This window comes from Oxyura jamaicensis, chromosome 1, assembly GCF_011077185.1.
Source record: "Oxyura jamaicensis isolate SHBP4307 breed ruddy duck chromosome 1, BPBGC_Ojam_1.0, whole genome shotgun sequence".
NCBI lineage: Eukaryota > Metazoa > Chordata > Aves > Anseriformes > Anatidae > Oxyura > Oxyura jamaicensis.
Window position 1 is genome coordinate 143,337,843 of NC_048893.1, and position 23,982 is coordinate 143,361,824.

General features: G+C 38.4%; 1 protein-coding gene across 2 annotated transcripts in view; it reads right to left on the bottom strand.

The window, feature by feature from the left end:
• Window positions 1–23,982, bottom strand: part of COL4A1 (collagen type IV alpha 1 chain) — a 124,599-nt gene that overhangs the window by 19,780 nt on the left and 80,837 nt on the right. For both annotated transcript variants that reach the window (XM_035318006.1, XM_035317998.1), the window contains exons 17-40: window positions 23,766–23,819; window positions 23,226–23,267; window positions 22,254–22,347; window positions 21,542–21,577; window positions 19,833–19,997; window positions 17,163–17,258; window positions 16,149–16,232; window positions 15,391–15,461; window positions 11,964–12,155; window positions 10,969–11,137; window positions 10,493–10,585; window positions 10,288–10,392; window positions 8,717–8,814; window positions 8,297–8,447; window positions 7,858–7,971; window positions 7,292–7,459; window positions 6,654–6,743; window positions 5,883–6,035; window positions 3,502–3,600; window positions 3,327–3,416; window positions 2,326–2,465; window positions 1,216–1,342; window positions 1,030–1,110; window positions 192–290 (exon numbers count right to left, since the gene is read on the bottom strand). In XM_035318006.1, the coding sequence (XP_035173897.1) occupies window positions 192–290; window positions 1,030–1,110; window positions 1,216–1,342; window positions 2,326–2,465; window positions 3,327–3,416; window positions 3,502–3,600; window positions 5,883–6,035; window positions 6,654–6,743; window positions 7,292–7,459; window positions 7,858–7,971; window positions 8,297–8,447; window positions 8,717–8,814; window positions 10,288–10,392; window positions 10,493–10,585; window positions 10,969–11,137; window positions 11,964–12,155; window positions 15,391–15,461; window positions 16,149–16,232; window positions 17,163–17,258; window positions 19,833–19,997; window positions 21,542–21,577; window positions 22,254–22,347; window positions 23,226–23,267; window positions 23,766–23,819 (2,611 nt within the window). The remainder of the gene's footprint in view (window positions 1–191; window positions 291–1,029; window positions 1,111–1,215; window positions 1,343–2,325; window positions 2,466–3,326; window positions 3,417–3,501; window positions 3,601–5,882; window positions 6,036–6,653; window positions 6,744–7,291; window positions 7,460–7,857; window positions 7,972–8,296; window positions 8,448–8,716; window positions 8,815–10,287; window positions 10,393–10,492; window positions 10,586–10,968; window positions 11,138–11,963; window positions 12,156–15,390; window positions 15,462–16,148; window positions 16,233–17,162; window positions 17,259–19,832; window positions 19,998–21,541; window positions 21,578–22,253; window positions 22,348–23,225; window positions 23,268–23,765; window positions 23,820–23,982) is intronic.

The following is a 23,982-nucleotide window of genomic DNA, read 5'->3' on the forward strand; positions in this document are numbered from 1 at the left end:
AACACATTTATCTATATCATCCACTTTATAAAGACGGATGATAGTCCATAGTTTGCAAGACACTGTACGAACTTCATTTTGTAAAGGTTCCAGTCCAAAGTATCTCAAAACCAGCACACCCGTCTCCCAGCTGCTCTTGTATAGTCTGTCTGTGCATTTTTGTACCACATCAGTGTAACGTGTCACAGTACCTTGTTCACCCTTTGCACCAGCAGCACCGGGAATCCCATCATAACCTGGTTCACCTTTCTGACCAATGGAACCAGCAGGACCCGGAACACCAGGTTCACCTGAAAAATCATCACCATATTCATTACAACTATGAATCATCACATTTTTTTTAGACTTTTTTTTTTTCTTTAATGAAAAGATTAACTTATTCTTCTGCTAAATATCCAAATATTTATTGCATAATGACTGCAGTGTGACTTTTCTCTGAGCTTATTTCTAAATTAAATTAGTGTGAGATAGGGCTCAAGTACTACAGATTTTCATATAGTGAATTATCACAGATCTCAGTGAGTTTAGAGCATAGGAACTCCTGCAAATAGTTGTGAATAGCATGGTCCATGTCCAATGAGATGATGTATCCTGCAGCCAGTAAACTAAGAACACGAGGTTCCATGTTCAAAAATGTTGTTATAGTCCTGACAACAATAGAATTACACTGCTCTCTCTTTAACACCTGTGCAGTGATGCTCAATGTGGTGATTCAGGTTTAAGCCCATGGACCAACTTTAAACCAACACGGAAAAACAATAAAACTAATGGCTATAGTAATAACCGGTCTGGTGGAAGGCAGTAATATCTCTTCCACTAACAGCACAAAAGAAGTACTAGCCCTATACTACACTGACTCAGATTTACTTGGGAAACAGTATAGTGTTTTGTTCACTTATAAAATGAACAAATGTAAGAGTAAACATCTGAGCCAGAATGAAGGTAGTAGACCATGTTATTTCTTTGAGATACTGCTTGGAGATAAACAATACTTTAAGTAGCATTTAGTATTTTATATGTCTTTTCTACCTGGTTCTCCTTTTAAACCTGGGATGCCACTTAAACCAGGAAGTCCTTTTTCACCCTTTTCTCCATGGCGGCCAGGGCTCCCTAAAGAAAGCAAGAAGACATCAGAAATATCCAGCATATGAACCTGGAAGTTTGACAATAACTTTTGCACTGCATTTTGTGTTGTATTAACTCAAGAACACTTGCCTGGAAATCCTGCCATGCCAGGAGATCCTTTGGGACCTGGGGCACCTGGTATTCCTGGAATTCCTATATTACCCTTTTCACCTTTGTCTCCGGATAAACCTGGACTACCCGTTCTTCCAGGTTCTCCCTAGGATCACAGAATCATAGAATATCCTGAGTTGGAAGGGACCCATAAGAATCATCAAGTCCAACTCCTCGCACCGCACAGGTCTACCCAAAAGTTTAGACCATGTGACTAAGTGCACAGTCCAATATTAAAAGAAGCAGCACACATTATAAAATCCACACATTAATTCTGAAACACCTTTTACTATTTGCAAATGGTAGATGTAACCCCCGTTATCTTTTGGACTTATAAAGAATTTCACTTTTTTTTCCATTTAGAAACAAAATAAAATAAGATTAAATTTAGCACTATCTTAAATACTGACTTTTTAGCAATTGCTTAATAACTACATACGAAAATGAGCAGTCTTCTCTTCATCTTTGTAATAGATTTTACAAAGGCTTTTCCAAATTAGCCTCATAACTTACTACACTTAATCATCTTCAGAAAAATCTTTTCTAAATCTTCAGTAAATTTGCTACCAAGTTACTAAGTTTTATTTTTACTTACAAATTCAGGATTAGTGTTACTGTATAACTAGGAAAAGCAATGTGAAACAAACGAGAATCCTATTAGAAGTGAAATCAACTTTACAGACAGTATTAACACAGTTGTCTTTTCAGTCATATCTCAGCATTTTATTGTGAAGCTGAAAAAAGCGATATCCTAAAAATGTATTTACTGTATTTCAGTACACCTATTTACTCTGTTTGCAAGAAGCCCTTTTCACTTCATTTCCTTAATGTTTCTAAAAGTTCTTCCCCCACATTTCTAGCAATGTAAATTTATTATATGCTGAGGAGACAGAATAAATGACAATGCTGAACGCAATGGTTCCACCAAACAGAATGCATCTAAACCTGTGCATATACACACCATTCAAATTTCTCATCAAGTATTTAAATGAGCATAATAGAAAATATATAGCTTAAAGGCCAAAGGCATCTTTTCAGATAAGGTACTCAGCAGAGACAAGACAATTAAATCCCTAGGGGTGTAAATACCTTCTCACCAGGAGACCCTGGGAAGCCAATTCCAGGAAAACCTGCTGCTCCTTTGTCTCCTTTTTCACCTTTTTGCCCAGGGAACCCTGGTGTGCCTGGTGAACCTGGTACTCCAGGCAGACCCTTTTCTCCAGGTGTTCCTAGTAAAAGAAAAGGAAAATGTGTGTTTCAGAGCTGGTGGCACCTTAGCAGTGTTGCCAACGATTTTTCAGGGTTGCCTTAGCTACTTAGAGCTAGAAAAAAAACAACACAACTCACTACAATAGCTAATAAATTCACTTTTGAGATTCACCATCTAAAGGGGTCTCTTTATGGGAAGATAAGCAGAACTGTTGCTAAAAATACTATTTGACTAAAATTTTATGTTGATTTCATTAGTGTCTAACAAGACAAGCAGTAACAAAGGAACTGCTGTAGCAGTTTTTTCTGTTCCCCACCCCCACTTCAGTCTTCTGTCTTTGATTTCCTAAATACATTAGGCACAAGGCCATCTGAATGGAGACAAAGTTCCCTTATTGAGATATAGGTTCTTCTCCATTCCCCTCCACAGCAACACTCCTCCCAGAGCACTATGGTTTGTCAATAATGTGCAATGCACTGGAACTCAACGAGCTTTTTAGAAGAGGGAAAATACACAAGAAGCTTAAAGGACTTCACACTCTAGCAGAGACACAGACAGACAGACAGGCAGATATGACTTGAAAAACTGCCTGCCTGCAACAAAAACACAAATCTGACGTATGGCCTTTCTTTGAGGTGCAAAAGTAACCATTTTACATTTAGCTGAAGGACTCACATGTAGAAAGTTAGGAAGCTATTTAACATGAATTATTTGTATATCATAAGATTGAAAAAGCAATGTTCCCAAAGCCTACAGTTCAGGCACTGCAAATACTGCAATAATTTAGTAGATAACACCACCTAATATCCTAGATATGTTTCTCACAGTGCTCCAGATTAACTTGAAGAAAAAAAAAAAAAAAAATCCCAGCAGTCAGTACCTGGCAAACCCATTTCACCAACTGATCCTTTTTGTCCTGGAATTCCTGGATCTCCTGGGTACCCTGGGGGGCCCTGATCACCTTTTGGTCCTAGAGACAGCAGAGAAATCCAGATAGTTAATGTGTTTTAAAATACCTGATTAACACTATCTCCTTTTGCTAGCTTCAGACATACCTGGATGCCCTGGAGTACCAGGTTCACCATCCTTTCCTGGAATTCCTGGTTCTCCATACTCCCCACGTAACCCTTTTTCACCCGTTGGTCCATGGTCCCCTGGACAACAAGAAAACAAACACTGATTAGTTTTATCAAAATTTACTGTAATGCCATGTAACGATCCTTCAAATTACTTTATTTATCTCTGTTGCTTCTCTCTGCTGAACGAGGGAATGGCTGACTTCAAGCTTCATACATTGTACGGCAGAGTCCGACTTGAGCAACAACCCTACACTCATGCCAGCATTGAAGGAAGGCTAAAACTGATAACATTTTGCAGGTGTCTGCATAGATTACAAGTCAAATTATATTTTTAAAAGAAACTCAGTGTTTTGCAAATGAACACATATGTTTGAGTTAGATTAATGAGTTATTAAGTGCCAGACAATACCAGGTGTTAACAAAAATGATTGATTTGACTGTTCTGCTGTCTATGTAGGTAAGTGCGAGCCACCAGTTCACAGGCAGAAATTTTCTGTTTCCTCAGTTCTACTTAATGTTAAAGCAACTTCATCATTCCAGAAGGCTCCATCTCTTATTCTGCAGCATGCCTCTTCTCCAACCACAATGTTCAAGCTTTCTGGTTATAATCCTTTTTGTTAGTGTTGTATCTAGATGCTGGACAATACCTTACTGAATGCTTTTAAGTAAGAGGATTTATTTAAAAAAATCCCAAGATGTCCAAACCCAACAATTTTATTAAACATTACTGACAATCTTCCATTAAAATACTGTATTTTTTGTTTGTATGTTACAAGTTTTTTAAAACATTACTGTGATATTCATGACTAGAGAGATAAAGGCAGTAAACCGATGAGGAAAATTATGGAATAGAACTAGATTATTTTTTCTCTACTGGTACTAGTTATCTCTGGGTTAAAGAGGATGAGACAGACAAACAACAGCAGAAAGTTACAGTCTGGGGTCTGTTTGGAGCCTACCCTTCCGTGCTGCATGAGCCAGGCTAATCTGCAGACTCTGGGGTCAGGAAAAGGTAAAACATACAAGTTTGGAAGCGCACATTATTAGTGCTAGAGGGGTGAAGGAGTTAGAAACAAAAGAAATTAACCAGTTGAACCTGTCAGCACAGGCTTCTTTATATGCACGTAAACACCGTGCCTGATTTTGATTTCTAGAAAGGTAATAAAACTATCAACCAGTCAACCTATAGATCAATAGCAGAAAAGGAGGTAATGAAAAACAACCTATGTAGCCTTGTTTTACGGCTTTTCACACCACCACATCAAGAGCAGACACAAATGAGAGAAAGGAATCTAGATGAAATTCTTACAGGCTGAGAGCTTTAACAAATTCACAAGTGTGGTCAGAAGCTGCATCTCAGCTTAGAGGCAGATGTACTCCACACTTGCTCCTGCCCTTCCTCTCAGTCCATAACCCTGGTAAATTTCATTCCAGCAGGGCCTGAGTCCTTCAGTTGTTTCAGCAGTGTAATGTAGCAAGGGTGCAGCCAAATTGGGGAGAATTCAGAAGGGGTAAGAAGGATGATAATTATTTCAGAAAACACAATATACAATGAAAGGCTGAAGGATTTGGTTGAGGGAAATGGCAGACTACACAATCCCAGAAGCTCTCTTCCAGCTCTACACTTCTATTTTAACAAAAAACAATTACCATTTATTTATCAAAATAAAATGAAAATAGTTATTTATCAAAAACTCTTGTGGGGATTTTTAATAAAAGGTACATCATAATAAAAAGGACAAATAACAAAATATATAAAATATATTTTTTAATATATAAAATATATTTTTAAATATATAAAATATATTTTTTAAAAATTCTAAATAGAAAGCTGATTGCTTTTCTCCTGTATATTTCCAGGTGTTTCTAGACTGATGTAAGGTAATCTTTCAATATCAGTGGCATTCACAAGTGTCTTCCCTGAAATTTCTTCAGGTCCCAAAGAAACATTTGTATGCCAAAAAAGGCTGGGCACTTTTTCTTACAGAATCAGTTGGTCTTTGTGGTGAAAACAGTGAAAACTATATTTTTTACATGAAAGAAAGTTTTACTCTTCTAGAAAGCTTTAATTTCTAATTTTAAGGTTTTTTTTTATTTTTTTTTTTTCTTTTCAGAGAGTCTTCTGAGAAACAAGATAAAAACTGATTTTATAATAGCAAATTGAGCCTTTTCCATCCAACCAAAATCCTTTAAGCCTGTGATTGATCTTTGTTTCTATGGAGTTGGAGGATGCTAGAAAAATATCTGCTTTTGTTGTGTAAAGTTCTTTAATCTTGTTTTAAAACTTGATGTCTAAACTAAGATACAACAGAACTCCAAGTACTGCTGCTCTAACTTTAGTTAGAGATTAAAGTTACCTTTTTCTCCTGGATCTCCCTTTTGGCCTTTGAGACTAACCATGTCCATGGTATCCATGCTTCCAGGTACTCCTGGGAGACCAGCTTCACCTTTATCCCCTTTGACACCTGGATCACCCTGTGGTCCAACGACCCCTTTGAAACCTGGGCTACCTATAAAGGAATAGCACAGAATGTTACAGAAGCATATAAAACTTAGCAAAAATATTTAGTAGGTAAGAACAAATTAAATTAGCTATTTATTAATTTTTGAGCATGGGCTACCATGCTCTTGAACACCCACATCTTTTATCTCATATGCAGATTTTTCTATACCAAGACTTCACAATAAATATCAAAAAAGTTGGTATCTTTTACCTGCTTCACAGACATTACCTTGAGACCCTCTCAAAACAATAGGAATATGAGTTGAAGAGTTTAAATAGAGGGCACTGTTTGAAGGATTTAATTAAGTCCTTCCTGCTGGCTATTTATAACTTCAAACACAGTGTTTCTCTTGGAGTAATATCTATAGCATGCTCTCAAAAAGCCAGCGCTTAATGTTGTTGAAGAATAGACCAAAACTCCTGGCTCAATGCCCAAATACAACTGCTCCTAGGATATGGCTTTCTAGATTACATTATTTCTAACCTATAGGGAAGTTATTTGACATAAAACATCCTCTAGGCCAAGCATACTCTCTATATTTGGTTATTTCCAGACTTGTCGTCAGTTGGGAAAAACATCAAGTTTAAGATGTATGAGAAGAATTTAAGAAAGTCTCTGCCTTACCTTTTTCACCAGGCAACCCTCGATCTCCAACTGGTCCAGGAGTCCCTGGCAGTCCTGGAGTTCCCATAACTCCCATTTCTCCTTTGGCACCTGAAACCAAAGTGGAAGAGTGAATAACAGAAATAAAGCAAGCAGTGTAAAGAAGTATGTGAAGTGGAATGTTTTACTCCCAATTGTATCAGGAATTGCACTACTTAAAGAAAAAAGGGATAAAGAGGATGATCTAATCTAAATAGCCTGACAGATAAAACAACAGTAAAAATGGTGTTAGGAAATACAGAATAAATCATGGCAGGAAACATGGCATAAATCATGGCATAAGACAAAGGCATTATTAAAACCACATTCTATCACTGAAACTATGCAGAATAATCATCTTCCATTACTACCGGTTAAAGCCTAGTTCCTGCATATAGCTGGATTTGATCCACCAAAAGACTTCAGTATGAGATTAAAGCTATACATGCACAGAGTGGCTTTGCTGATAGCAGCCCATGTGTTTTCCTTAAGTTCAGTTTCCTTGAAGGATCAATTCCTAATTGAGTGAAGGGGCATGCTACCAGGACTTAATAAAACAGTTGTCAAAGATGCCAGTTTCCAAGGAAGGAGATTACTTTCCCAGCAGTAAGCATGTTTACCTGCTGATCCTTTCAGTCCAACAGACCCTTGTGGACCCGGCAGGCCAGGTAACCCCACAGACCCTGGTACTCCAGGCTGGCCCTGGCTACCTTTATCGCCTTTTGGTCCTGGCATATCTAGACCCGGGATACCAGGGAAGCCCCTTTCTCCTTTTATTCCAGGAAATCCTAGGAAAAAGAGAAGACATAGAATTAGTTCCTAGCGGAACACAGGAAACACAATTAACAAGCATGCCCTTAAATGTCTTCCTGTGGTTCAGAAATTACATGGCAGAAGACTCAAAGACAGTTTATTCTGTAACATCAAGAGAGCAGAAATATTCCTAATTTCCTGTGTGCAGCCTTGACCCTGTACATATTACCCACAATAACTGAGGAAACTGAACAAAATGGCAGATATTTTCTCTGCCCTTGCCTTGTGTTTTGGACCAGATAGATGTGGTCTGCTGCCATGCTTCCTGCACCCCACCCACAAAGCAGGTCAAGAGCAATTTATGAACACCAACATCTGTTTATGCAAAAAAAATCCACTTCCAAGCACCAGCATGGGAGCATTTTTCTCTCACCTGGTGGTCCCTGGGGTCCTGGCTGTCCAGCAGGCCCTGGCGATCCCTGTGGGCCCAGCCCTGGTGCACCTGGGGGGCCTGGCAAGCCTTGCAGTCCTGGGAGGCCAGGGTCACCTGTGGGGAGACAGAGACAAGAGTCTTTGAGATCTTGTTTCCAGAAGATGCTAGACAGATGTCTAGGAAATACCTGGCCAACAAAACCTCATTTCAGCCTCTACTACCTCCTGCCTGGGCTTGGGAGAACCGTTGCTTTTTGCTGCTTGCCATTTACTAGCAGTTGTGGTAGGTGAAAGGGAGGAGAAGGAAAGGAAAAAAGAGAATGCCCTGAGTTATCAGTAGGACTTAAGTGGTGAATAGGCTTTTTTTGCCTTTACAGGAGAGAAACTATAAAAAAAAATATAAATACAGAGATGTATCTTTATTTTTTCAGCAATGTTACCTCTGAATCCTTGCTGTCCAGGTATGCCCGGGAATCCTTGCTCGCCACGTAAGCCAGGCAGTCCTGGATTTCCCTTTTCTCCAGGGATGCCAGCTGGGCCTGGGGGGCCTGGTAATCCTTTAGGGCCAGGGAGACCTACGCCAGGTTCACCCTAGCCACAGAAACACAACAGATTGGGAATCAATACATCAAAACCACGAATTCATTCACTGACAGTATTTAAATCATTCAGAAAGAACGCTGCACATACATGAGCCATTCAGAGTTGACATAAAGCATTCATGTACTTTGTTCCTTTACATATACAGTGGGAAACATAAGATGAAGGGCAGTTTTTGAAAAAAGCAGAATATTTTCCCAGATTCTCAGATTCCTGTTAACATGAAGTCACAGAAAACAGTATCAGCAGCAGGCACTTACTTTTTGACCTTGTAAACCTGGTGTACCTGGCAAACCATCCAGGCCAGGGGTTCCTGGAGTCCCTGGTAAACCAGGTGAGCCAGGCTGACCTTGAAAACCTACAAAACAAAACAAAATAAAACTCACATCATTGCTGTCTGTTCCTGCAAATGTCCCCTGTCATTTCTTCAGACCTCTAACTGAACTGTTCACATCCTTGGAGGAACATGTTCAAAAAGGTCTGTGTAGTCTCTTTTATCAAATTTCTAGAGAAAAAAATGGCAGCTCCCCAATGTCAGTGTTCTCAACAGAGATTTAAGCACTGAGCTTCAAACCCAAAAGGAACAAATATGGAGTGACTGCACTTTAATTAATGCCTTGTGGGTTCACATCATTGAAAAATATTCTACCTGCAAAGATGTGTTTCCAGAGTCTTATTCAGAGAGGGTAAATAAATGTGTGAAGCATAAGACTGAGGGATGCAGAACAAAAGCCATCTTGGTGAATCAACACTTTTTGTACCGTATATGTAATGTGACATGTCCTACATGTATCCCTAAGGGTCACACATGTTTCTATACCACACCTGGCACAAGGAACATCCCTCAGGAATGGAGGAAGGAAGATGGCCAACATTCTGCAGATCACTTAAAGATAATGCTCACTTAACTGAGATGAAGCTCCTTTCACAAAGATCTCAGAGAGTGGGAAATCCAGCTTTTAGGCTAAGCCCCTGGAAAGTCATGGGGCAGAACTGCATTCAAGGAAGAGTCTTGGAAATAAAAGGTTTTGATATGTCATTCCTTTTTTGCTGGCATTTAAGATCATATAGCAATCATTTTCTAGATGCCATGGAACTTTTCTGTTCAGGTTTGTGTGATGTCAGATTTGGAGGAACTAGAGGTGTTCACAGGTAAAGATTTCCCTTTTCTTATTTAAAAATCTATCTGACCCTCCCAGTTCATGGTGTGTGAGAGAGAGAGAATGGCAGCTGAAGTGGCTGCTGAAAGCTCAGTCGTCTAGTCCAGAATGAGTAGCATTAGCATTACAAAATACGTCTCCCAAAAATCCAAAATGAGAGTATGATCTTATAGACTCTAACCTATGTGTACACCTTGACAATGGCCATGTGGGGAAGCCTAAACTTTTACTGAATCTGCTGGTATTTTGACCAAACACTCCCATCCACCTGGGACACCACAGACCTGTGAGCTCTGGTACAAAAATGTCATACTTATGTTAACATGTTTTTCTGACCAACCTAAATCATCTTTCAGCAGCCTAAATCATCTTTCACCAACCTAAAACATCTTTCAGCAAGGCCATCTCATCTATCAGCAACCTCAGCTGCTGCAACACAGGATGCACTATATCACTTTCTGTTCTGGCAGTAGCATCGCCTGTATCTGCACCACATGACTGCACAAAGCAGGTGTGCCTTAAAAGTATCCTCATCATGGTGTCTGTGGACTTTCATGAGGGAAGTTCTTCTGCTACACCTTGCAGATCTCCTCGTGCAGCCATGGCTGGATGACAGTGTAGTCCTCCATCCACACTTCAGTTCCACCAGCTCTGTTAGATGGATAACTTACCTTTGGGTCCCGGAGGTCCAGGGAACCCTATACCAGGCTGTCCAACAGCACCTTTTTCCCCTGGCAGGCCAGGTATCCCTGGAAGCCCAGGATTCCCTTTGTCACCTTTGTGAGTGAAAACAAGACAAACGTTAATACTAATGTTAACTTCTGGGAAACAGAAACATTAAGATGATCAGAGAAAAAGATTAACAGAACACTGTACCTTGGGGTCCAGGGAAACCAGGTGGCCCAGGAAGGCCATCTGCCCCAGGAGGTCCAGGGAGCGGTATAGTTCGTCCTGCTTCACCCTTTGCCCCTGTGAATGTAACAATGTATTAAGTCCAAATTGATGAAATTAAACAAAGATTTTCATTCACCTTGCCAACAGGGTTAGACCCTCCACACCATTAAAACTGACTTTTTATAAAGTTTTTTTATTAAATATCCATAGAAAACTACAATGAACTACGTTTAGGATAACTTTAAACCATCCTGTTTGGCCTGAAAAAAAAAAAAAAAAAAAAGAAAGAAAGAAAAATGCCCTCAAAGATGTGCAAGTAAACTGCTGAAAGTAAACACTGATCTTTTTCTTTCCATCTTAAATTACAGTGATCCCCTAAGTTGATTCCCACTTAGAAAAACACTTTAAGGGACACTTTAAAGGAGACTTAAAAAAAAAAATACATTCTATAACATTACCTGGAAGGCCTGGTAAACCTGGGGTTCCAGCAAAGCCTCTGTCTCCTTTGTCACCAGGTAACCCTGCAGTGCCTATCCCAGGAGGGCCAGGAAAACCTCTTTCACCACGTACTCCAGGGAATCCAGGTTGGCCAGGGGGACCACGTTCTCCTTTCAAGCCAGCTGTACCCTAATTAGACAGTATAAATGTACTTCTTGCATGATTGGCAAGACAGAACACATCCTCCCATCTGTGTGAATATATTGTAACTTGGATTTAGCACAGGGTACCTACCTGTAACACCTTTATCACTGAATTCAATGGAAGTAGAACTGTGTTCCATGTAGAAAAGTACATGGAAATCATACCTAATGTGCAGTGCAGGTAACTGGATCATTTAGGCTATTTTCCCAGTTGTGGATCTGGGAGCAAATCTGAACTCCAGATCCAGCTCCACATCCACATCAGCTGAACCCGCTAACAGGGCAAGACTTGGGAACATCAGTTTCCACAAGAAGATAAGTTTTATAGAACAGAGTTGAACCTCATCCTAATTATCTCTGCTTGGACAACTGCATTCCTTCAATCATCTTCAGATGAGTTAAATCATCTACACCAGTTCTCAGTATAAAACTTTGAGAAAGGGAGAAATGAAAAAAAATATTGTCCACATCCACAATGTGGGGGAAGTAACCTTGCTATAGTCCTCAAAGCAGCAAGCCTTGTAATCTGAATACATCTGAGCTGGATCACATATTTGCATGACATGTTCAGAGATAATTCAAAATCATACTTTGAAATACTCTGTTGTTGAAAGACCCTAGTCTTCACTAGTTCTAGAGAAACCAGAGTCCTCATCTGAGGAAGAATGAACTACCCAAGGGAAAAAAAAAAAAAAAGAAAAAAAAAGTAGAACAATGAATCAGGCCAATAAACATAAATCAAGTATAGGACAATATGTAAAAATACAGAAACATTCAGCATGACAGTGCAAACATAAAGAAATAACACATACCGATGCTCCTTTTGGACCCTGTAGACCTGGCAATCCATCTTTTCCTGGTGTTCCTTCTCTTCCAGGAATACCTGGTTGTCCTGGGAAACCAGGATCTCCCTTTTCACCTTTCAGGATAGAATCATAAGAAAAATCTCCTGGTTCTCCTTTTGCCCCAGGGTGGCCGATAAGTCCTGGAGCACCTGGGGGCCCCTGAAATTTCATAAATTCAAATGTCATCATGTTGCCCTATCAACCTTTCAGCTGATAAAATAAAGAAAACAGATCTTCAGAAATTAAAAAGTAGACCCAAATCAAATAAACAATTAAGTTTTCAGCCAAGGAAATCAAATGAGAATATTTTCCAGGATATAGCAGTGTAAATAAGGAATTAGTGCATATTTCCCTGTCTTTGTATCATACCACAGGTTCATCATTTTAGATGATCAATATAAAACTTCACTATTTACACCAAAAATCTACTCTGAATTTTCAATATACTACACACTGAATTTTAGTTATGTATATTTATATTATATCAAAATTAAGTATATATTTATATTATATCAAAGTAATCTAGGCTTTTTCAAAAGGCCTTGTCAGAGCTAACATCTGCCCCCAAAGTCATACTCTGTAATACTGCCGACCCTATTTCTATGACACAAATGCAACAAAGGTTGCATCCTATGTTTCCAGGAGAATTTACAATAGCAGAAATAGTACTAATACAGGAAAAGAGCACACTCCTATTACGCAAAGAAAAGCATAGACAAACTTACAGGTTTAAACTGCCTATACAAGCCCAAAACTCCTGATTTAGCTTCTTTCAGAAACTTTAAAATCAACTGAAACATTAATTAAATACATAGATTGCCTATTAAATTCAATTCATTGTCTTATATAAAATTCAAGTGTTATTTGCACAAGAGCTAGTTTATTTATGACATTTAGCTAATTAAAATATACATTTCACATCATTACCAACATTCATTGATTTTGTGCAATTAACATCCACAATCTCTTGCTGCATAGAATACTATACACATGATCAGAGGAAGTTTTGTAAGCTTTCCAGGGAAGAAGTCCTTTAGATAACAATACACCTGCAGCATATCCAGAATTCCAGTTTTTCGTATGGACTTTTTCATATGGACTCATTTTACATATGGACTTCTATGGACTTTTTTCATTGGAATTTTTACTATATTTTCAGGTGGATCAGGACTAGGATAGTAAAGCACAAACTTCACAGCCAATGTCCACTGCTTATGGTTTAAGTGTACCTTTCACTTAAACCTGAACTAGAACACAATTCCTTTAGCTTTGGTGGATCTTGAATCAGACTCTGATGCTGTGGAATGAATTGGAACAATGTAAGCTTGTAAAGATGGCCTCTACGTAATAGTTTTTCCAAACTGAACTATAGGCTGGATCACCATCTGTCTGAATTTTGTAGACCAAGACAAGCTCAAAAATATTCAGAAGAACAACCAGTCCTCGTCTGATGAAAGACACGAACAGAACTTGAGACATAATAAAAGGAAAATGTGCTGAGAACAAATGCCAGACATGACAAAAGCTTAAATATGTTAGGATGTCTTTTATTTTTTGTCTCTTTCATATTTTGTCTTCCCTATTTTTCTCTACTCCTTCTTTCAGGGACCCATTTATATTGTAGTAAGTTTAGTCACTGAGTAATACCATCCTGTTTATCAAAGTGGAAATACAAAGAATGGAATCCATCCCAGACTTTTGTTGCCTGAATTCAGGTATCTAGGCTTTATCCGTACTCAAGGGCAAGAAATATATTCCTTAAGTAAGGAATTAATATAGGTAGGTTGGATTAACTTCTGAAGGTGCCTATCTCTCACCGCTGGTGGTAGAGGGAGCTTGGATAATTCCAGTATGTGTTACAGTTAGCACACATAAACACCTGATTGAGAGCAGCCCAGTGGAAAAGGACTTGGGGGTTTTGGTGGACAAAAAGCTCGACATGAGCCAGGAGTGAGTGCTTGCAACCCAGAAGGCCAACTTCATCCTGGGCTGCATCAACAGAGGAGTCACCTGCAGGCCGAGGAAGGTGAGTGTCTCCTTCAGCTTTGCCCTCATGAGGCCACTTGAAATGCTGCATCCAGCTCTGGGACTCCCAAAACAAGGACATACACTTGTTGGAATGAGTCCAGAGGAGGGCCATGATCAGAAGGCTCAAGCACCTCTCCTGAGAAGAAAGGCTGAGGGAGCTGGGGATTTAACCTGAAGAAGAGAAGGCTCCAGGGAGACCTCACTGTGGCCTTCCAGTACTTAAAGAGGCTTATAAATTAGATGGAATGTGGATTTTTACATGGGCAGATAGTGATAAGGCAAGAGGAACAGTTTTAAACTAAAAGAGGGGAGATTTAGATTAGATGTTAGGAGGAAATTATTTACTCCAAGGGTGGTGAGGCACTGGCACAACTTGCCCAAAGAAGCTGTGGATGCCCCATCCCTGGAAGTGTTCAAGGCCAGGTTGGATGGGGTCCTGGGCAACCTGACCTAGTGGGTGACATCCTTGTCCACAGGAGGGGGGTTGGAACAAGGTGATCTTTAAGGTTCCTTCCAACCCAAGCCATTCTAGGATTCCAGGAGTCTATGATTCTATGGTGTCAAAATTCACATTATGCTACAGGAACATGTATGCTAATGTAGGTCTTCACAGCCTACCACAGTGTATGCAGGGACACTCAAGTGAACTCTGACAAGATCAAATGTAGTTGTGCTAGTACAGTGTTCATCTAGGAGTGATTTGTGTTGCCATTTTAAGCATGTGCTATAATTAAGGCTTTTCTGCTTCTGATATCCAGCCTTAGTGAGAGCTGTGTTACGCTGCATCAACATAATTTTCAAGAAATCCCATTATCAGGATGCTTTCACAGACCTTCTTTCTTTCTTGAAAACCACTTGGCTTCCCTGCTAAATACCTGAAAATTAGATTTCATGGAATACATTGCACACATTTCCCAAAATTCAGACAAACTGCTAAAGTATACTGATTGCTAATATTGACTAACTGCTTACATTACACTAGATGGCACTGTATCTCTCTCTCAATATATTATGTTCACATAACAAAGAGTTACTAGAAAGATACCTTGCTACAGAAGGTCAAGGCAGACCTGCATCTGTTTCATGTAAAATCCTACTTTTTACTCTGCTCCACTGCTGAATTCATCTGATGGGTAAGCATGGAAATATAACCCATTTCCAACAGCTCTTTTTTCATCTCATAGCTAGACAATACTGCTTCCCAGTTTATTTTACTAAGCATAGCCAGTTCTTTAATTTTATTATATCACTGTGTTGATATATATCACTATTTTTAATCAGCACTATTACACAATCACACCAAATGTTTTCTTACCACACATCTAAAAGGAAATAAGAACACAATATTTGGTAAGGCATTACTTACAGGTACCCCTGGAAGGCCATCAAGTCCAGGTAAGCCTCTGTCGCCCTTGAAACCTGATTGTCCTGGAAAACCTTTTCAGAGACAGAAAAATAGAATTCTATTCATTACATGGTTTTAAAATAGATCATTGTATGTGAAGTCTTTGTGATTCTTCACAAAGTGTTTAATTCTATCCCCTGTTAATACAATAAAAAGTCAGTGAAGATGTCTGTATTCATGTGCTTGTGTGCTCCCTGTGTCTGCATTTGCAAGCTCAGAAGTTGATGAGGCATTTGACTTTGGAATTAATTAAACTTAGATCTATCATGTAAACTTTGCAATATTCAAACTACCTAAACATGTTCATTTTCCTTTACAACTACTGGAAAAAGCATTAAGAATATTAGTGTTTGCATGTGGCATTTCTCTGACATGGCAGCAGACAAATAATTTCTTTTGGGTCACATAATTTGATCCTAGGATTGGGAACATATGTATGAGCTACTGCCAAGCCTGAGCATGTAGGGCAAATGCTTCCCACACTTTTTTTCACTTTCACAATTTGGTCTACAGTTTGTAAAGATACTCCACTGTGGCCTATTTCTACTTCCTTGTCAATTTCAGTGGGAATTAGGAATCAGGCCAAAAATAATAATTTTTTTTTCCTTAGTTTCACAAGCAATTTTATTAGTGGAGAAAAAATAATCACATAATATATATACACTGTATTTTTAGGTTTTAGCCATAGCAGTTAATTCTCAGGTAGTTATTTTTTTTACCTGCTGGACCTGGTGGTCCTTGTGGTCCTGGAAGTCCAGGAGGTCCTACTTTGTCACATAAAGTACAGGTTTCTCCCTTTTCACCTGAAAAAAAAAAAAAAAAAAAAAAAGCAATGAATAAAAATGACAAGATTTAACAGAGCTGCAATCAGGTGGAATCCAGTGGCAAATGTCAATTTAATACACTTCATGTTGAAGGAATAAAAATAAATGTGTTATTTCTAACTATATGCTTCAAAAAGAATTTATCAGCAAACTGATATTCAAAGGCTATAAAACTTTTAAAGGAATGGCATTAAAGTCAACTTATATATTATTCTACAGACAGTATTTAATAGGAGGGTTAGATGGAACCAGGCAGAAGAGGATCAAAAAGATGAGAAATATACACTGGGTATAGAAGATATGAAAAGTTTAAAGTAGCCACAGCCACTGCAATTCTGCAGTTTTAAAAAGAAGTGAGTAGAATGAGATTAGGAAGAATCAACTGATATGTAAATTAGTGACATTCATTTTTTGTATATGTCCATTTAGTTGATACTGCTAAACCACACAGCTGCTAGTACTACTTGTAGGTGTGGCAATTTTAGTTTCAATTATAGTCAAGGTACTGATTCATAAACTATCTCTATTCCCAACTCATCTTCTCCTTTAATTCTTCATCTCAGAATTCGTATCTTAAAGTGCCATGAACAGTTCAATTTACACATAATTAGTCTATACTCTTTTTTAATTCCCAGATACTCTTTTGGCCCTGAAATCACCCATCTTTTACCAGCAATGCCTAAGTGAAGTGAAATGTAAGCAAAGTCCATGTCACACAACTCAATACACAGTATCCTTTATTCACCAGAGACCCAAGAAGCATCTTGCACATCCATGAACTGTTAGTGCAACTAATATTAAGTACCAATTCTCTGGATCCAGTTAACTGGCTCAGTACCTCCACATATCCAAGCCCCAGGGTACAAAGCAATAGAAAGCAACCACACTTTCATTTTTAAATATTATTACCTTTCTCTCCCATCTCTCCTGGAAATCCATGTTGCCCTGGAGGTCCAGGTATACCTGGTGCACCAGGTTGCCCCTGCTGGCATTGATCAATTCCATCTGCAATTGAAATGCAACAGAGTTATTGTCTGGCAAATGCAAGTTTCTATCACAGGGCTGCATTTATGAATGTCCTAGCTGAATTTATCTGAGAGTAGTGATACACAAGGATAGTCTTTCATTTTTCTATTTATTTGTTTTAATCTGAAAAAAAAATGTGTAATTCTGCATTTTGATTCCAGATATATAACTTAAGAAACCCCTAGAATTACAGAAAAAATATGACAGCTATAACGAGTTTACAAACAACTTTCACACAAAACGTATTTTTATTGTATGTAGACATTTTTATTTAGAGTTTTTTGTACCTAGCCTAGAGTTTTTGGAAACTTCCTAGGTCAAAAGCTTGTTAACATCTGTTTAACTTCTTCACATCAACAAAGCTTTCTGAAAACAAGAAACTACAGGTACTAGGAACTGAAATAGCTAATAAGAACACCCAGCAAACTTGATGTAGGAATACAAATTGTGCTTGTTCTGTTTGATGTTATGGCACAGGCTCCAACCTAATCATTTTGGCCAAAGTCAATAGTCAAAAAGTTTATGTGAAGTCTGGCAAACAACAGTAAAATGCAAAGGGATTTTTTTTCCTCCCATTTTGTATCTGAAGAAAGCTAAAGAAGGGTCTGGGGAAGGCACAGTGACAGAAACATGAAACTTTTTTTTATTAAAAAACACAATTTGCTCTTATTGCTCTTACTACTTTAAGGGGCAGGGTGAGATTGCACTATTTAATTACCTGTTCTAAGTGTTGAATTTTATGCTGATTCATTAGCAAACACTTTTGGTTTAGGAATTCCATAGTGAATAATGTTCCTTTTAATAGGAATCTTCTATTTCATATTTAATCTTTAAAAAGGTTAACAAAATCACAGCTATGGAAAAACACTAGAGCTTTTAATTTTTCAGCAAAATCTATAGGACAAAACAAAAAAGGAATCATTGCCTGCATAAAGTATATATGACACCTGCACATACTATTTAAAGTTTTACTCTACTCCAGTCATCTCTAAACATTTTCAAATCTGCTAAAGAATTGTAAGTAAAACACCACTTTTCCTCTCACTGACTGTGTATGTAAAACAAACCAGTCATTTTTATGTTAAGGTTTACAGCCCAACAAAACAGGTAAGGCAAGTTAATTTTAAGCATTTACCTAAAACTGTAGAGCAAAAGCAGAACACTGCTTTTTATATTTTTTGTTTTTCTGTTATACTCTTAGTATTTTCCTTGTTATTTTTACATCATTGTCCTTTAGTTCAAAACCAGCATCAAGCCAGCTCAATTTACAGTTATGCAATATAAAGTCCACTTGAACACTGTGAGGGACCGAAAGTGTGATTAAACATTAAAGTTTCATGCTGAGCAAATCTGTTTGCAACTATTACTTGAAGGCATAGATGGCCTAGGGCTCACAAAAAGTATGCATGACAAATACAGTAATAGAATCATAAAATACAGTATTAGGAATAAACTGAAGACATCTTTATCTAATAATTACTTAATGTCTCTGGGTAACAACTAACCCTAAAATACATGCCTCTTTATTTATATTACATATTTGATGTTGTCTGTTATGTACTGTCCAAAATGGAGTGATAGTGTAATGTCTAGTTTAGTTGAATCACTGAATATCCGAAGTTGGAATAGACACACAGGGATCACTGAATCCAACTCCTGGCTCCACACAAGACCACCCAAAAATCAAATCCTATGTCTGAGAGCATTGAACAAACACTCCTTGGATTCCGTCAGGCTCGGTGCTGTAACCACTGCCCTGGGGAGCCTGTCCCAGTGCCCGACCACCCTCTGGGTGCAGAACCTTTCCCTAACCCCCAGCCTGACCCTCCCCTGTCCCAGCTCCATGCCGTTCCCTCGGGTCCTGTCGCTGTCCCCAGAGAGCAGAGCTCAGCGCCTGCCCCTCCGTGAGGGAGCTGCAGGCCGCCATGAGGCCTCCCCTCAGCCTGCTCTGGGCTGGACAAACCAAGGGACCTCAGCCGCTCTGCATACGTTTTGCCCTCTAGACCCTTCACCACCTTTTAACCCTCCTTTTGGAGGCTCTCTAATAGTTTCATCTCTTTCTTCTACTGTGGTGCTCAAAACTGTACACAGTACTCAATGTGAGCCCACAATGCAGAGCAGAGTGGGCCAATCCCTTCCCTCAGCCAGCTAGCAATGCTGTCCCTGATGCACCACCAGGGTACAGTTCACCCTTTTTTGCTGCCAGGGCACATGGCTCACTCACCCCCAGATCCCTTCTTACAGGGCTCTCATCCCCTAGTCTGTATATCTAGGGTTGCCCCGTCACAGCAATTATAAATACTTTTGTGTATATATATTGGTGATGAAGACTTGTAAATTGTGATATTGAACAGCTATCTTTTATGCTATATGAATAGTATTAGCATCTTTTTCTTTTCACTTTATTCACTAACAGCTCAGATACATTTCTTCCAAGATATAAATGCATCCTAATTATAGCTTTTATAATCTTGTCTCCTTTTTCTTTTTCAAGTGCATGCAATGTGCATTATTGAGACTTCATAGTGAAAAGCAGCCAAGTGCTTTACTTACCTGTTACGCCTGGAGGACCTGGAGGGCCAGGGAGCCCAGGGGGACCTGGGAAGCCATCTCTTCCAGGGGGTCCAGGTAAAGGGAATCCAGGAGAACCCTTTTCACCTTTTTCACCTCTCTCTCCAGGGACACCAGGTGATCCTACTCTGTCTGGAACTGGTCGACCTTTGGACAGAATAAAAACATAGATGAAAGAAGTTTCAAGAAAAAAGACAGTAATGTTATCAACACATTAACTTACAATAACTTTCAGAGAGAAATTCGAAAATGCTAGTGCAAAATAAAGAGGAACTTTAATTTTACTATTGATGCTTTACAAAATTCAGGATATATTTTCAGTACAACTCACTTCCATTCAGTCTCTGAGCAAACACTGGGAAAAGTAACTTTCTGAGATTTATTTGAACCAATTCTTGCTGGCTTAGGAAAAATGGTGACAAAGGAGTTCATTTAGCTATTACACTTAAGAAACCATTATGCTCATCTCATAATAAGCCAAATCTTAAACACACCTGGAAATGAACAGCATTGGTAAGAACTTCAGTAAATTAGTATTCAATGATGCTAGCAGATTTTCAGGAATGCTAAACTCCAAACTGTTTGTAGAAATAAGTAAACAGCAGCCAATAAAGGCAGGCAGTTAAACAACTAGGAAAAAAATTACTCAAGATCTCCTTTTAGCTATTTGCACAGTCACACAGGTCTTCCTACTTCAATTACTTATTTTAATTAGCAATTAATCATGAGATTTGACTGCTAAACCATTTTGAGCCATCTGTAACATTGTAGTGAAGATATTTAAGTCACACAAATCTCAATTTCTGTAGGGTAATAACAAAGAGCCACCATTCTTCTTCTATGCCATATGGAATTCTTTAGGGATTACTAATGCCTGCAGTATATAGTATCTCCTCCCTGAACTGCGAAAAATTTCCTGGCCAACTATCTGACCCTGATTCACAATAATTTCATACATAGCAACTGTCAAGATGGAAAATACAAGCAAAGGAGATTATAGTAGTATCACTAAAGGATGTGCTGGAGTCGGGTTTCTACAGATTATTAGGTTCATCTTTAAAAAGCAAATACCGTGGTTTAGTCCAAACAGATACACATGTACATATGCATAATAGTAATGTGGCCATGTGTGTGAAGATGTTAGGCTATGAAAAAGGCAACATGTGCCGGCAAGAGAAATAACTTTTATTAGATCAAATGACATAATCAAAAAAAAAAAAAAAAAAAGCTGGGAGACTTCAGGAATGACTTTGATCTAATAAATAGTATTTCCTCCAATAAATCTTGTTTTATTGTATTTATGCAAATGCATATAAAGCTGAAGTGAAAGCAAACCAGATTATCTGTGCAACAGTATACATACATAGGTACATACATATATGCACATTCTACAGCTCCTCTTCCCCCATGGAGCTGTACTCTCTCAGGCGACACTTGCACACTAACACTTTTCGATTTAAGCAGTGATCAGAGAAGACAAGAATTATCAGAGCTCTACACAAAGAGCAAGGCTAGATCACAGCAGAGATTCCAGAAAAGCAATCAACAGGAATGGTCTGAGGCAGAGATCAGATCCTCAGAGAGGCCACTACCTGGGCATCCTATAAGTCAGGCTGAAAGCAGCTGAGGAGACCACCTCTCAGGACCCAAGAAGAACAAAGGAAAAAAGTGAACAAAATCAGTGGCCATACCTGGAATTCCTGGGACTCCTTGTACACCAGGAAAACCTTTAAAAAGAGAGGTTTTCAATTAGGCAATTGAGTCAGCAATGCTGTCATGAGTGCAATTCTAGCACATATAAAGTACACATTATAAGCAAGTATTCTCTGTATCAAAAGTTAGGTTGAATAACCTATTTAGGTTAAATATCTGCAAACAATACACTTAGTGAAAAGGCCCTTTGGTGTGCCATCTTCTCCACTGATCTTTCTTCAACAGGGGAAGTGTCTGTAATGGGGAAACTGGAAAAGGGAATGATGTCTATAGGAATTCCCTGTCTATTGAGAAATTTGGCAAAAAATACAACAGCATTTAAAGATTTAAAATTTAGCTGTTGACTTTTTTTGAGGCATCTCTTCAGTATTCTCTGTGCTATTACCCACTTTGTGATTGTATTAACTTCCGTCTTTGTTAAATAATCTCACTGTATTGTTTAACCTCCATAAATCCAGGCCCCATTTTATTCTTGTTCAAACTATTACTGAAATGCTGTCTTATTGATGATGAGAAGAAGTGTCTTACAAACTATGACAAAATGTAATAATTTGAAAGCAATTAAATAAATAACTGGAACATTCCACAGTTATATAGAGCCCCTGAGCCCACAGACAGTGGGATTTTAATTTCCTTTAGCAAGAAAATGAAAAGCATAACTCAATCATAGAGACAAGAGAGAATACATACCTTTTTCACCTTTTTGACCTTTTTGTCCAGGCAAACCTGAAACTCCAGGGTCTCCCTTTTGACCAAAAGCATCCATTGGTCCAGTATCTATAACCTGAATCACAGGACAAAGATGAGGACACTAGAAACATACAACTGTGCTTTAGTAGTTTGTATGTCATCCATCCCAACCTGATGGCACGGAAGCCACTTTGTTTTGTGATAACAGCTTTGAGCAGTTTTGGTCATACTGGCAATCTCATTGACAGGTACCAACTGCTGTGAGAATGTTGTAGCTGCTGAGGAATTATTAGAGAAAATAAGGATTTCCTATTCTACCAAAATTCCTTCATATCAGTCATACGGTTAGGTGGAGAGCTTGATAGTACCTTTCTGAATGAAGATGATGTAAAGAAACCTCAGTATGTTCTAAGCACTGATCCGTTGGGTTTGTGTTACCGTTCACCTTAAAATACTCTACTCTAGTAATTTCTACTGTTGATTTGAGTTTGACATACAAGATACTAACATTTACAATACAATATTCAAGAAGTACATGTCTTTTTTCAAAACAAATGCACAGATGTTGGGATTTTCTCCAATTTTGGGAAAGCAGCACCATCAAAGATATGTCTGCTGCTGACTAGTCCCATTTTTTATTTAAAGTGTTAAAAAATTATAGACTACAAAGGTGACAGATGTATTCTTCTGAACTCTCTTTTAGTTTGTACTGATTAACAATGCCTAACAGTTCCGTTCTCAAAAACATTCAGAATTTATATTATTTGAAAGCTCCTTTCCCAAATTTCAAATACACTTCAGAAATCAGGCTTTGTTTTCCATTAAGAAAAACTGAGAACAGGACTGATTTGAACAAAATCAGAATATGTATAGTCTCTCTTTTTTTTTTTTTTCCTGCTTTAGTGCTTTGACTTTCTCCAAATTTTTATATTCATTTAAATTTAAAATAAAACAATAATTTATTTTACTTACTCTTCCTGGAGGACCTTGAGGACCTTGATCACCTTTTTCACCCTAATGGAAAATACAAGTTACGTTTTAAATCCAGATCAGATGTTCTTCACCAAAATAATAATAACAATAACAATAATAATTTCTGTAGCACATGAACTCTTTGATACTGATTCACACAAAATCCAAATGCTAAGCACCTGGAACATCATACTAAACAATAATTTGTTAGCAGGTGGACCTGTACTGCTTTACACTGTGTAAAGAGAAACTGGGATTTTTAGAAAAGTACATTTGTACATTTGTTGGCTGAGCAAAGAGATTGTGAAAATAAAGGCTGTGTTAAACAATTCATATAGGAGACCTAAATCAGGGGTACCTAAACATGTTGATTTTGACTTTTTGTAGTCCCTGAGTGATGACTTTACAATGTAGCAACATAGCAATATTCATTTAATACTGCTTTACATGCATGTGATGTTTCAATGCACACCTATGAACCAGCCATACGAGCTCATAACTCCTCACTCTGTGCTATGACAAGCACAAACTCTGACTCACCTTAGCACCAGGTTCCCCAGGCCGTCCCGGAATCCCAAACCCTCCAGGCAAACCCTGAACATAGAAGACAGTGACACCAGAAAAGACAAACACAGTTGCACATTAGCTCTGGCAGCATCCAAGTTTTAAATTAAACTCACCAAACACAATAATTTTAAGTAAATAATTTGGAAGACTGGAAAATGTCAACCATTTATAACACACAGAGAACTCATTG